This window comes from Pogona vitticeps, chromosome 5 (genome assembly GCF_051106095.1).
Source record: "Pogona vitticeps strain Pit_001003342236 chromosome 5, PviZW2.1, whole genome shotgun sequence".
Classification (NCBI taxonomy): Eukaryota; Metazoa; Chordata; class Lepidosauria; order Squamata; family Agamidae; genus Pogona; species Pogona vitticeps.
In genome coordinates, this window is record NC_135787.1 from 171,312,238 (window position 1) to 171,327,031 (window position 14,794).

The window sequence follows — 14,794 nt, forward strand, 5'->3', positions numbered from 1 at the left end:
CGACAAATCATCCATAACCCTACGAATGCACAAGCTGCCTTCAACAGCCCTGCTCTTGCAAACTAAAGCATGTACTTTCCTTTAGGAAGTCAGTCCAACTCATATTTGGTCTTCCTCTTTTCCTGCTGCCTTCAACCTTTCCTAGCATTATGCCCAAAGTAGGACAGCTTCAGTTTCAACATTTTTGCTTCAATTTCAACATTTAATAATTCAGAGTTGATTTGATCGAGGACACACTTATTTGTCTTTCAGGGTATCAGAAAATATCTCCATCACCACATTTCAAATGAATCATTTCTTTTTCTGTCAGCTTTTTTTTACTGTCCAGCTTTCACGCCCATACATGGTGACTAGAAATACGATAGTATGGATGATTTGGGTCTTTATCTCCAGTGACACATTCTTACACTTGATGAACTTTTCTAATTTGTTCATTGCTGCCATTCTGAGTTTCAGTCTTATTCTGATTTCTTGGCTGCAGTTTCCATTTGGATTGAGGTATTCCCTAGCATTTCAATATTAACAATATCATTTTTCTGTTCATTGAGGTGAAATCAAGGAAGCCATTATGGATAATTGTAGCTAATTGACAAGGTGCTGGATGCTCAACTTAATGATGAGGCATGTGACCAACATGCAAACCACATCTCATTGATTAGCCATGACAGCTTCCATGACTCTGTGCATAGAAGAAGAAATTGAATTCTGACATCAGATGTTATATACACTAATGTTCTTTTTCTTTTTAGTCATTGTGTTCAGCTCTTCATGACCCTATGGACCACAGCATGCCAGGCCCTCCTGTCTTCCACTGCCTCCCGGAGTTGAGTCAAATGCATGTTGGTATCTTCAATGACACTGTCCAACCATCTCATCCTCTGTCGTCCCCTTCTCCTCTCGCCGTCATACTTTCCCAACATCAGGGTCTTTTCCAGGGAGTCTTCTCTTCTCATGAGATGGCCAAATTATTGGAGCCTCAGTTTCAGGATCTGTCCTTCCAGGGAGCACTCAGGCTTGATTCCCTTCAAAATGGATAGGTTTGTTCTCTGCAGTCCAGGGGACTCACAACAGTCTCCTCCAGCACCACAATTCAAAAGCATAAATTCTTCGGCGGTCGGCCTTCTTTATGGTCCAGCTCTCACTTCCATACATCATTACTGGAAAAACCATTGCTTTGACTATGCAGACCTTTGTCAGCAAGGTGATGCCTCTACTTTTTAAGATGTTGTCTAGGTTTGTCATTGCTTTCCTCCCAAGAAGCAGGTGTCTTTTAATTTTGTGGCTGCTGTCACCATCTGCAATGATCATGGAGCCCAAGAAAGTAAAATCTGTCACTGCCTCCACATCTTCCCCTTTTATTTCCCAGGAGGTGATGGGACCAGTGGCCATGATCTTAGTTTTGTTCTAAACCTAGAACTATTGTTTTAGCCAAGGCTTTTCCTTTTAGATCTGTACACTTCTCCATGTAAGGCCTAACTATATGGCCCTTCTCCCTTTGCTAAATGTACTCTACAGCCTTCTCAGGTTAACAACTCTTCATATATAACTCCTTGCAAAAGTTTATTTCATTCATGTTTAAAAGTGAAATAATATTATATTCCTAAACAGTGATGTCCCAAAGGCTTTGTGTGTTTATGTTTATCATGTGGGAGAGAGGAGAAGCAATTCAGAGAAATGTAATTGCAGTTTATTGCTCATCGTTTGGAAAAAAAAGGGGTTTCAATAAAGAACTGGAATTGAGACAAAGCCAGCTTGGACAGGTTGCTAAATATCTTCTGGAAACCCAAAGGGAGTTGAAAGTAAAGGCATGGCTGGCTGCCTTAAAGAAACCTATGGCACTAAGATCTCTCAAAGTATGGCTGCAACATAAAACTGTTACTCTTTGGATGTCATTTTTCATGGCTAGAAATTAAATGAATTCACTATAAAATATATATGCATTCCAGAATACATACCCTACTCTCTTTTTTTCTCTGTTCCTCATTTGCTACTTGTACAAAAATGAAGCTACATGTTTGCATTTAGGTAGCACACACAGAAACTTTTCACAGGGTTGATGTTGTTGATGGTGATGATGGAATTGTGACCTTCCCTTGGTTTGATTCACAGCTGGGCTTTAAAATTCTGTACCTAATTCCTTCTACATTTCATGAAACTGGGAAGAAATTGCTTTAAGACCATACACTGAGCTGCATCCTTTCACCTCCTATTGACCAATTGCAAAACAAAGCAAGCTAATGTGAAAATTATGAGAGATGTGAAAGCTCTGATTGCGACAATCAGACTTCTTTTAGAACATAGTGAATTTCCCTCTTCTAATGAAGTACTCTCTGTAACATACAGTTTGGTCCTAAGAGAGAATGCTGTTTGGAAAACTCACTGCAGGTCAGTAGAACTTGCATAATGAATTATCCTAAGCAACAGAGAGAGGGGTGAGGAACTTTTAGCGGAGATGTTCGGGAGGTTGCTAGTTCAGAACTCAGTTCAGCCATGGATTCATTAATTAGGCCTCAGTTTAGGGATTCTGGGAGGATTTTGTTTAGTTTCCCGTTTAATACAGCTGGCTTAATTTGATATGTAAACCAGGTATCTTGGTAATTGCTTTCCTCTGAATTTTGCAAGGCAGTTATCTGTTCAGAATTGCACACGATAGAAAAACTGAGTACAAAAAAGTATATATTTTAAGCATATTTTAAACAAAGGCAGGCACATTTTCTTATGCATGAAAATCCATGTGAATTTTTACATGCCTTTTTTCCTGACAAAGGACCAACTCCTTTAAATTCCTAGGATGCTCCAGAGTGGAGCTGTGTCAGGTCCAAACTAGGGTACTAGATGATGGTACTTGTACTGCAGAGAGAGTAATACAGCAGTTTACCTGACAAAAATGCAGAAACCTCATGCAGCTGAGGGATGGAGTCTGCTTGATAACCACAATATTTTTCTAGCTCATGGAAGGCATCTAAATATTGCTTGCAGGCATGAGTGGGGTACAGGCTGCTCAGCTTTTCATAGACTTCTCTCCTGAAAACAACCATCATTAGCCGGACAATTAACTCCAGTAAGAGCAGCGTTTTAAAAACACAATCAGCTTACACAGTTTGACCCTCCATAAGATGTTTTGCATATCAGTTCCCAGAATCCCATTGACCTTGCTTCACTGTGGAAGTAACACTGTTTCTTTTTAGTAATAATGAGTGATATAATTAGTATGTGATTATAAAATTAGAGGTATAATGAGCAAAATATAAATACCTTCAAAAGTTACATTGAAAAACCGTTTTATTTAAAGGGGTTTTTAAGATGAATTTTAATAGGAAATTTGGAACTTCTGTGCCATTTTTTTATGAATCCTATGTAGCAAATGAAATAATCTTTAAAGGAGAGGACATGAGTATTTAGCACACTGATTGGTCCACTGTGAGGTGGGCTGGTTCACTCCTTTTGCTGCTGATCAGACAATGTATTTGTCAGAGTGAACCAGCCTGCCCCCAAAACATTCCTACCTGCACCTTCTTGAGTCCCTGTCAGGGGCTATTGTTTTTAAAGTGTGGGTAGAATTGCCACATTTTGGGTTGTTTCCAGAATGTGTGATTGCTATGAAGAAACAAGGTTCCTGCTTTTAATTACTCAGCTGCTTTCAATTTCTCAGTATCATTAGTGTCTTAAACAGACAGCTTAACCACTTAATTGGGAAACTGGGAAATTAAAAACTTTCTTCTACTCCTCCTTCATGGAGCAGAGGGAGGAAGTATTTTGTTGTTTTTGGTTTTTAAACAGTTAGAACAGTGCTGATGTGTTGCATCTTTGATTTTTTTTTTTTGAATGAAGTCTTCCTCCCATAAGTCAGAGGAGACATGAAGCGGACTTTTTCCTTTTCTTTACAGCTTATTTTAAAGAAGACAGACCCAATAGTAGTGCTTGAGATGCATATGCCATGTAGAAGCAAAGGCCAAACCACATGACATAGCAGATCTCTACCTGATCTTAAGAGACCCTGTTTAGCCCAAACCAGCCTGCTCGTTTTTATTTGTTTTTATTTATTGCATTTGTTTCTATTTATTGCATAGCCACTGATGAGGAATACTGGAAGTTGGAGTCCAACAACCTCTGGAAGGCCACACTCTGTTTACCCCAATATAGGGCATTATCAACATAGAGAGATAAGAGAAGGCATTTTAGACACTGAGTTTCCCTTTACGATGCAAAATGGTGACCTTACCATGTAGCAATTTCTTGGGGAGTATACTCAACTCTTGGTAAGGGATCCCCACTGTAGAAGAGAACAGGATATTTGGTTAGAATTCATTTGCATGCCTCAGATGGAGCAGATACCAAGGAAGAGTGTTTAAAACCCCCTAAAAATTTTACATATAGAACAGTGTTACCAAAGAAACTTCTGGGAGCCTAACAACCATGCTTGTACAGTCAACCCTCGACTTACAAACGGCTCGAGTTACAAACATTTCGACTTACAAACCACTCTGATAGAAAAATATTGACTCGACTTGCACACTTAGATTCGAGTTACAAACAAAAAAAATGTGTTTGAGGTGGGGAAAGCATGAAATTCGAACTTTCAGTTAACCGTTGGCCAGTGAAGAGGGTGCTTATCTGCTTCCTCGCGCTTCCCAGCGTTTTGAGAGTGGATTTGGAGACAGTCTTCAGACTGCCTGGTACTGCCTGGTATTGCTGGTGTTGCCTAGTACAGTGCGGTACAGACTGTATTTTTATTTTTTGGCACTTTTTTAATTTTTGATTTTTGAATTTTTAAAAGGTGTTCCCTCCCTCCTTTGCTGCCCCCCTTTTCCCCAAAAGGTGCTTGTATTGGCTTGTCTTGATTGAAAAGGTGCTTTTCAAGGTGATCTGTTCTCTGAAAGGTACTTGGTTTTTCCCAGAAGGTGCTTGTCTTGGCTGAAAATGTGCTTTTCAGGATGTTCTGTTGAAAAGGTGTCTGTTCCCTCCTTCTCTCCCTCTTTTCTTTCCTTTTTTAAAAACCTAAGTCATTTAGGTTAAAAGGAAAAAAAAAAAATTCTGCCCCTAGTGGTAGGAACCGGCTTTGCATTAGTTCCTATGGGAAATGCCCCTCAACCTAAGAACCAAAAACAGCCGGAACAGATTAAATGGTTTTCAGTGTATTCCTATGGGAAATGCTGATTCGACTTACAAACTTTTCGACTTACAAACTTCCTTCCAATTCGGATTAAGTTTGTAAGTCGAGACCCCACTGTAAACAAGATGCATGAAGAGTGCACATCTTGTTTTAATTGGGGGGAAAGGTGCTGGGAAAGGGAATACTTTTTCATCATGCATGTGTGAGAAGATCCTCAAAGGTTTACAAAAATTGAAAGACCCCACGCACACACAAGCATGGCCAGTAGCTCACACATTGATGACTCCTGGTGCAAAGCTACATTTTGGAGAGGGTGAATTGGGAATGAAATGTGAATAATACAGCACAAAACTAGCAACAAAGTGTCCAAAGTATTTGCAAAGGCTTTCACGGCTGGGATCTAATGGTTGTTGTGGGTTTTTCGGGCTCTTTGGCCATGTTCTGAAGGTTGTTCTTCCTAACGTTTCAACAGTCTCTGTGGCCGGCATCTTCAGAGGACAGCACTCTGTCCTGTCCTCTAAAGTGTCCAAGCTGGCTGAGCCTACAAGGAATTGTAATCTCAAATCCCAAGTAGCCTGTTCCGGATGGATCACTAGCCATCGGTGTGTCACTCATTACAAGCTGGGCGAATGTATTTAAAGTCAATTTAAGCTTTATGTGTACACAATAGAGATGGGAATAAACCTTGGTTCAGAGGTTCATGCCAGTTTGTACATGCGGCGGTTCCCTTCCACCATCTCGCCATCTGGATCCCCCACTCATCAGCTGGCATCCTGTCCTCTCCTCCTCTCTTTGGCTCCTCCCTCTTGGCTCTTTGTTTTCCCTGCCCCACCTCCTTGGTTGATTGCCCACTCAAACAAGGGGGCAAGACAGACAAACCTGTGCTCCTGCTGGGGACTGGCCAAGCAGCTGAAGGGGAGGTGGAGAGGAGCAATTTTGGACTGGTGAACGGGTTGTTGGCCAGGGAGGTGGGGAAACATGGTTCATGCCCATCTCTAATACACACATGAAAGATGAAAGAGCTTTATTGAGCCAAATTATTTAAAATTAGACACAGAACCGAATATCTTTTAGAAATCTCCCTTTCTTTTGATGATTATATCTCAGTTTTCAGAGGAATAGTGCTGTGGATATCTTGACCAAGGATCTAATTTCTATCAAACTTCTGCTTCTGCATCTGCTTATAAACACAGACAACCAGACTGCAAACTGTGCAAGCACAAACACTGAAAAATGTTGAAGGTTCCTATTTAAAAATGATGTTGCAGCTTTGCTACATTTTACGTACTGCCTGAAGTTAAAAGCCAGATCAGCAATAAAAGCCCTCCGCTTCCGGTATTCTGGATCAGTATATCCCTGCAAGGGGAAAGAAAGAGATGTTACTTCATTGCAAAGTCAAAATATTCACATCAAAATTCTTAGGACCTAAATTTGGTGGTGAAACTGAGACGTGGATTTTGAAATCTGAAACTCCACAGTAGCCACTTAATTTAAAATAGGGGAGTTTGGATAACCAAACAGATTTTATGGCCCTCTTGAGAATCTTTGCAGACTGTAATGAAGACACAGTAAGTTGTGAAGGCTAGAGGAGAAAGGGACAACAGAGGATGAGATGGTTGGACAGTATCATCGAAGCGACCAACATGAATTTGACCCAACTCCGGGAGGCAGTGGAAGACAGGAGGGCCTGGCGTGCTCTGGTCCATGGAGTCACAAAGAATTGGACACAACTTAACAACTAAACAACAACGTTGTTTATTGTATATTAAGGATGGACATTTGGGTTTTGTTTAAGCCAAGGTTTTTAGCCTAAAAACCTCAAAATAACTCACTGAACCAAAAATAAAAACCCCCACAAAATCTAGATCTGTACTGTATTCCTTTCTTCAACCATGATCAGTGAAATGAAATAAAATGAGATTGGATCCAATTGAATCCAAACCACCTACCTCAAAGAACGTATACTTTGAAGAGTTTGTGAGCTGACACCAGAAGTTCTTATAGCAGAAGAGAAGAAAACCAGTAAACTGATGCCAGTTGGACCATTATGTCACAGAATAAAACACCTTTTCCAATATTTGATTATCACATTGTATGGGGTTAGCGGCTGCATTATTCTATGTCATAGCAGTTGAATGATAGTGCACAGTATCCTCTTGCAGAGCTGTACTGGCTGGATGGTAATGAAGTCACTGACAGCAAAGATTGCTGTCGATTAAAGAGCTCCTTTTAAAAATAATCAAGGTACATACAACCTTGTCTCACTACATACTAGTCACTCAGAGCCTCAAAAAAGGAACTCTCTAATGAGCACCCATCTGCTAGCGACATCATTCCAATTATGCCTGTGGAGCTCTGCAAGAGGATACTATGTGATTAACAATTATATGTGATTAACATTTATAACTCACCGGATGCTCACAGTCCAAATCAGGATTGTATTTGGTGACAAGATGATGGCATCGGTCAAGATCTCGTATTTTTGTGGGGAACCAAGGGGCTGTTGGTGAGATTATAAAGAGCAGACTGTTAGTACAGGGTATCCACATATTCAGTGGGCATTCAGGACGAACACAGGTGACACTGTTCAGAGTTACCATAATACAGTTTGCAGTCCTTGCAAAGATGCTGAAAATTAGATATCTAACAGAGCAATTGTATACCGGAGGTATGCCAGTCAGAGCTTTTAGGACCCAAATATCTGCAGGGAAATCCCATACAATTCGAATTGATTTGTGTCTTAAGATCATCAGGGAGGCGGTGGAGGGGTCCTCTGTGGGCACTTTATGTACAATATGTATCAACAAAAGAGGCAACTTTCTCAGTGGTGGCATCCCGGCTATGGAATGCTCTGCCTACGCAGGTGCAATGGATGTCAACATTGCAGTCATTTCAGCACTAGGACACCTTTTTTTTTTTGTCCACGAAGCCCTAGCCCTAGTGTTTTAGCTCTGTGGCTGCAGAGCCAGAAGTTGGGAATTCTGTTCCCTATTGTTCTTCCAGTGAGCCTATGTGGCCTTAGGCAAGCTGCACTGTCCCAGGATGTCCCCAGAAGGAGGGAATAGCAAACCACTTCTGTATTCTCCGCTTGGAAAACCCTGAAAAGGATCGCCATAAATTAGAATTCACTTAATGGCACATAATGATTACCCTTAAGACCTGTAAAAATGGCTCTGCTGATTTAATTGTTTCATTGCCTCTTTGTGTTTTGAGATCCCATTTTCAGTTTGCATTATTCTGATTATTTATGTTTTGTTGCTTCACTTTTATGCATTACCTTGGTATTACTACAGCTTAAGGTTGGTTTAAAAGTGCTGAAATGAGATAGATTCGCGACAAATAGGATTTGATGGTATTCCTGCTCTATTGGCAGAACAGATGGGGGGTCTGTAGGAACAGATACTGTATACTTCAGGAATACGTATCATATAGTTAGACTCACAGACCTTCTCTTGCAAATATATGCCTGCAGAATCGCCGAAAGCACTGGTTGTGGGAAGGGGTGGGACAGGGAAAGAGCAAAGTCATGTCATCTACTGTACACCCCAGAGCACAGAGCAACCTCTGACCTGCTGAAAGGAATTTTCCTCCATTGACTTCGGTGAGAGAGAGTTGTTTTTCCCCCCTTAAAGCTGCTCCTCATGTCAGTTACCTTACATCACCATGAACAGACCACAGGATATGGTGTAACCCAGCTCTCAGTCATGGCATATTCCCATATAATATCAGAGAGCCACCATTACACTGTGGGTTCTTTTGGACTGCATCAGTGCATCCAGGTCTTTGCAGGGTGGCCAGTAATAAAAGATCATGGGAGTTGTGATTGCTGTTTCCCCCCCCCTCTAAATCTATTTTAAAGTTTTAAATGCTTTTTAATTAATTAATTGACATTTAAATTATTATTTCACATATAATTGCTTTTAAAGCCATGATTTTAAAGCTGACCATGAAAATAGGCAATTATTAGGATAGAAAACTTGGCTATTCAAGCAGGCCTTCCCTCCAGTCAATTAAGTGATTCTTATTTCTTTTTTCTTTTGATTCATGCCATCTTGGTAATGTTTGCTTCAAATTAATTGTTATAATCGTAATTTTATGATTTTATATATTTTATATTGTTCCGTTTTTATCTATGTAAGCCGCCCTGATTAGACATGGTCTAGAGGGGTGGGGTAAAAATCTAATAAATAAATAAATAAAAATAAATAGAATTACTGTATTTCAATCATTATATTGTTAATATAGTTATTTTGATTGTTGTCTTATTGAATGATAATTGCTCACTGTATGGTTTTTATCATTGTAATTATGTTATGGTTGTATTTTAACTGTTTTTGACTATTGGAATGCACTCTGGTATAGAACACATTATTATTATTATTATTATTATTATTATTATTATTATTATTATTATTGTTGTTGTTGTTGTTGTTAGTGTTTTAGTGTTTTTAGTGTTACTTGTTTTAACATTGTGAGCTGTCTTGGGTCCCCTTGCTGGCCTACAAATGATATAAAACTAATCAGTCAGTAAATTGTAGTCCAAAACACTTGGAGGGTCACACATTCTTCTCTCCCAATAGAAAAAGATTACTCTGCCCATCATACATTTTGCATTGCCATTAATAGTCAGCATGGTGTAAGTGCAGTGGTCCCCAACCTTGGGCCTCCAGATGTTCTTGGACTTCAACTCCCAGAAATCCTGGCCAGCAGAGGTGGTGGTGAAGGCTTCTGGGAGCTATAGTCCAAGAACATCTGGAGGCCCAAGGTTGAGGATCACTGGTGTAGTGGATAGAGTGTTAGACTAGGTCTCTGGAGACCTGAGTTCAGATCTTTGTTCAGCCATGGTAACTCAATGGTACATAGCTTTTGCCGGTAAACCATTCCTTCAACATCTCACAGTCCTCAAAAGCCTTATTGTGGTAAGCCATAAGTGACTTGACAAATCACTTGTTATTATTACTATTAAAGTGCCACTATGAATGCTATTACTGCTAAATCAAACATATGTCAAACAACAATGTTGTTGTTGTTGCTGCTGCTACTACTTTTGTTATTCACATTTATATCCTGCCTTTCCTTCCAGAGTTCAGGGCAATTTTACATGTCAATTCTCCTCTCCATTTATCTTCACAATAGCCCAGTGAGGTAGGCTATCTAGTGATTTTCAAAGTCAAGTGGAGAGTTGGGTTCTAATTTCTTGAGCTCCGTTCCAGTGCTATGACCATGGTTCTTTTATTTCAGGATAAGAAATCATTGTCATGGATTCCCTCTTCTGGATATTCAGAAATTCAAATTTAAGACTTTTGCAGTCTGGGCATAGAATTTCACATTAAAAAACCAACAACAACAGACAAAGTAGATGTGGGATAATATGCATTTAGATGACAAGTGGTACTTTGGATCCTGACCCAAAGGACTAAATCATTTTTAAAAAATCCTTATTACTTTTAAATATTCCTAACTAATATTTTACTGCTGTTAACAGGTGAGTGTCATGTAGGAAAGTGAAGGGGAATCATCATTAACCAGTGCACATACCTTTTCCCTCTCTGTTACCTTCCACGTCCTCTGCCACCTTCTTTAGGGAACTGATGAGGCTGCTGACTTTGCAGTCCAGGACTTCACACTTCACAAAGAATTCAAGGTCCTCAGCTGGGTTTTGAGGCATTCTAGCTGGTCTGGTTTCAATATGATGGATTTTTACGTCAAACAGCTGTAAAAAGCAAAGTCATTATTATATACACTATTTTTAGATTTGCCCATGGTTGTTCACAGAAGGAAAAATACCAACAATAAAGCCAAATTGTAGCCCGTACACCTTCTTCAAGAGAAGGAACTGTGAGGAGCAATCTGGAGGCAGACCCTTTTCAGCAAAAGAGACCTTTGGGTAGTGTGGGTGGCATATAAATTAATTAAATGAATGAATGAATGAATGAATGAATGAATGAATGAATGAATGAATGAATGAATAAATAAATAAATAAATAAATAAATAAATAAATAAATAAATAAATAAAAGAATGTTGACTGCATTTGTATTCAGGTTCTCACTTCTATGTAAGTCTCACTGTTATTCTTGAGATTTACTCTGATGTAAGTGTACACAGGACTGGAGCTTAAGCCATCCACTCAGAGGCATTAATTACTCATAATAAAGTTCATATTCGAGTAACCCTGTGTCAGTGCCATTTACATCTGTGATGGAGAATATATAGACCTCCAGATGTTATTGCACTGCTCCTGCATCTCCCATCACCATTGGTTCTGTGTTCCAGGAATATTTGGAGCACCACATGTTCGCATTCCTGGTTTAAACTATACATGGTGAGGAGGCTGGATGTCCTATGAATTCTCTCCAGTCATTTCCCTTGCCCTCTGTTCAGGGTATTATTTTGCTCTTACTCTTTGGGAACTTAAATTTTTAAAAAAATGAATTATTTTGATCCCTAAAAGACTAATATTTTTCTTAGCAATCATTAATTATTACTTACTATGCCACTGTCCACAAACTCTCCACAAACTTTCATTAAAAGATTAATCATTTTGCTCTCTAGAAACTAATATTTTTCTTAGTACTGATTCATTACTATTCACTTGCTAAAAATTAACAATTAGAAGATCAGTCTGGAGTACTGAAAAGCAAGGCGAACTCAGGCCTGCTTAAGCTATGAAAATGATTGTTTTTTAAAAGCCAAAAGCCTTGTAGAATGAAATGCTTAAGAGCAGATTTAATAATCTTAAAATAGTTAAAGCTTTGCTGTTCCCTGATCAGAGGAAGCAGCTAAGTAATAAATATTTTATATATACTGAACTGCTTGATCTTTAATATGAGACACTTTTAGGAACCAAAAAAACCCTTCTCTCCTCCTCAGGAATGCCACTTCCCAGGGTAATACCATCCACAAGGCAGCTTAAAATCTGAAAAAAGAGGAGAGAGATATTTCCAAATAATTTAATAAGAATCAACCTTATATAGTCATATAAATAGGCTAAATACCACAATGAATATAGTACATTATGATTCAGCAGGATGCTTGTACACCTGCAACATTACCCTATATTCCTCTACTCAGGAAAAAGTCAGAGAAAGGAGTTTTTCTCATGTAAGTCTCCTTAGACCTTAGAGCTGTACAGCTGGAAGCAACCTTATGGGACATCAAGTCCAGCCCCTGTCAAGAAGGCACTGGGGAACTGAACTGTCAACCTCTGCCTAAACCACTGAACAGTTCTTGGGGACATCCACTCCAATTGAGTGTTGGCAGCGTGAGAACAGACAGAAGAAAACATTTCTTGACCCAGCATGTTGTTAGTCTGTGGAACTCCTTGCCACAGGATGTGGTGATGGCATCTGGCCTAGATGCCTTTAAAAGGGGATTGGACAGATTCCTGGAGGAAAAGTCCATTGCAGTTTACAAGCCATGAGGGGGATGTATAATCTCCAGGCTTAAAAGGAAGGGACCTCCAAGTGCCAGATGCAGGGGAGGGGTATCAGGAGGCAGGTACAGTACCTAGTTGTCTCCTGTGCTCTGAAGAGGCATCTGAGACACAGGAAGCTGGACGAGATGGGCCCTTGGCCTGATCCAGCGGGACTCATCCCATGTTCTTATGTTCTTATGTTCCTGGCTGTGTCTTGGAGTGCAGCCTTAGACACCTTTAGGTGCCCTCTTCATGTATGAAGGGCAACATAACTTTGCCCATTGACCGGTGTGTTTTCTAGGACTACAAAGAAATAAACTGCAGATTTATCTGAGAAAACAGGCTGTGTTCTTTTCCTTCACCCAACCCCTTCTATGTCTTTTAGCCATCCAAAATGTTGGCATGCCAGGAAAGATAGAAATGGGGTGGGTGGGTGTTTTCGCTCCACTGTCTTTACACCACATCCCTAAGTCTAACACCCTCTACTAAGTCTAACACCCTCTACTGTTATTACCATCTCTCTCCTCCGCCCCAGTTCAGACCATCCTTGCCCAACCCGGGACCCTTTAGATGTTTTTGGTTTTTATAGGTTGTGTCTATTTATAGCAACCATTATACAGTTTTCAGAGTACAGTAAGTGAGATAGGCATTGAACTACAGATCTCTCACTTAGGATATTTCCAAAACTATTTGGAAATCTCCCTTCCCCTTGAGGACGGTCTTGCCCTGGAAAGTTGGAGTCCCACACCAATGAAGTCCACCAAGCTGGGGGAGGTTTCCCGGGTGAAGGAGACCAAACCCTGGGATTTGAGAGGAGAACGCTGCTTTTATTGGGCTACAGTTCCCAGAATGCTGGCTGGGGGATTATTGGAGTCGGAGTCCAAAAAGAGCATCCCCTTCTCCCCTTCCTGAGAGTGCCCCCACCTTGATTTGCTCGCACTCGATGCGGGAGACGTTGAGATCCAAGCAAGGCGTACCTGGAGTAGGCGGGCGGCGCTGGCCAGGCCGGTTCTCCTCCCGTGGCGGAGGACGAAGGTCAGGCCAAGCGCGGCTCTCTCCCGACTTCCTCCTCCTTTGCCCGACAGCTCCATGTCTGCCGATCGTCGTGGCTCGTCCCGTTTCGGCTCAGGTAGAGGCAGGATCTCCCTCGGAAGAGGAGGTAGAGGAACGGGCACCGTCGAGAGCTCCGCAGTTGCCTGGACCACGAAGAAGACTGTCGGTGGCGCAGCTGCTTTTTCCCCCGGGGATGAATCCTGGCGCCCCTCCTTTCGGCAGGGGGACAAGGGGAACCTCCCCCGCACCGCTAGGACTTTGGGAGCCCTCCAGCACTTGGCAGTGGGGGGCACAACCCCAAAGAGGCCGCCTCCTCCGAGCCAGAACCGTCCACGTCTCTGGTCTTCCTCCCCCACCCTGCTGGCTGGAGGCAGTAAAAGGTGTGGTGCGGCGCATCGGTAGGGCTGCAAGATCGGGCCGCTTCTTATTAATTGCTTTCGTGTTCGCTCTTTTGTGTAAAGAGACAGGCGTGTCCCTGATTTGATCTCCTTTTCACTTGGTTGGTGTTTAGTGTTGAAATCTTTCGGTTCGCATCGGATGGACGGATGGTGCTCTTTGCTCTGGGAACTGTTTGGTTCCAAAACTCAAAAAGATTCTACGTGTTTGACGAAAACACGAAACACACCTTCTGGCCTTTGCAGAAGCGGCTGCCAGTCTACGGAAGCTTATGCCAGATCGAACTGGGCAGGCTTAAAGGTGCCACAGAATTCTTCGTAGGCTCCGCAGCGCGCATGTAGGCGCTAGCACCGTCGCGCACGAGACATGGAGCCCGACTTCCCAGGTGCGTTTGTCTACGGAGGAAGAAAGTCTGTCTTCAGAAGGCAACGGCGTATTTCGAGGTCTTGCTTTGTGAGCTGTTTTTACGTTCAACGGAGATACTCAATGGCGTTCAAGAATATCCGCAAAGGAACAGTTCGATTGTAGTCTCTCGAGGGGGGAGGCCTGTGCGCCGCACCTGTAGGAGGCCTGACAAATTTAAACTGCCACTGCCAGATCGAAACACACCACGCTTTTGTTCCCTTCGACAACCATGGTTGAAGTTGAACCAAAGATGCAAGGCTTTTGAAATCAAGTCGATTGTAACCCAGGAAATTTACTCTGGAATAAACCCGTTAGTCTCCAAGGTGCTACAATGGCTCTTTGGAAGTCTTGTTCAAACTTTGAACACATTTGCAGAACAACTCACTCAGAGATATCTCTCACTGAGTCCAA

At 41.4% G+C, this 14,794-nt stretch overlaps 1 protein-coding gene across 2 annotated transcripts in view; it reads right to left on the reverse strand.

The window, feature by feature from the left end:
• The window catches only part of LOC110084772 (tyrosine 3-monooxygenase), a 30,317-nt gene extending 16,602 nt beyond the window's left edge, over positions 1 to 13,715 (reverse strand). The window contains exons 1-6 of one of the 2 annotated variants that reach the window (XM_073000016.2): positions 13,507 to 13,715; positions 10,652 to 10,826; positions 7,525 to 7,613; positions 6,402 to 6,469; positions 4,223 to 4,273; positions 2,879 to 3,024 (exon numbers count right to left, since the gene is read on the reverse strand). In XM_073000016.2, coding sequence (XP_072856117.2) covers positions 2,879 to 3,024; positions 4,223 to 4,273; positions 6,402 to 6,469; positions 7,525 to 7,613; positions 10,652 to 10,826; positions 13,507 to 13,620 — 643 coding nt within the window. In that variant the 5' untranslated portion in view covers positions 13,621 to 13,715. Of the gene's footprint in view, positions 1 to 2,878; positions 3,025 to 4,222; positions 4,274 to 6,401; positions 6,470 to 7,524; positions 9,314 to 10,651; positions 10,827 to 13,506 lie in introns of those variants that run through there. The other variant, XM_078376212.1, reaches the window with a different exon arrangement.
• Positions 13,716 to 14,794: the final 1,079 nt, after the last annotated feature.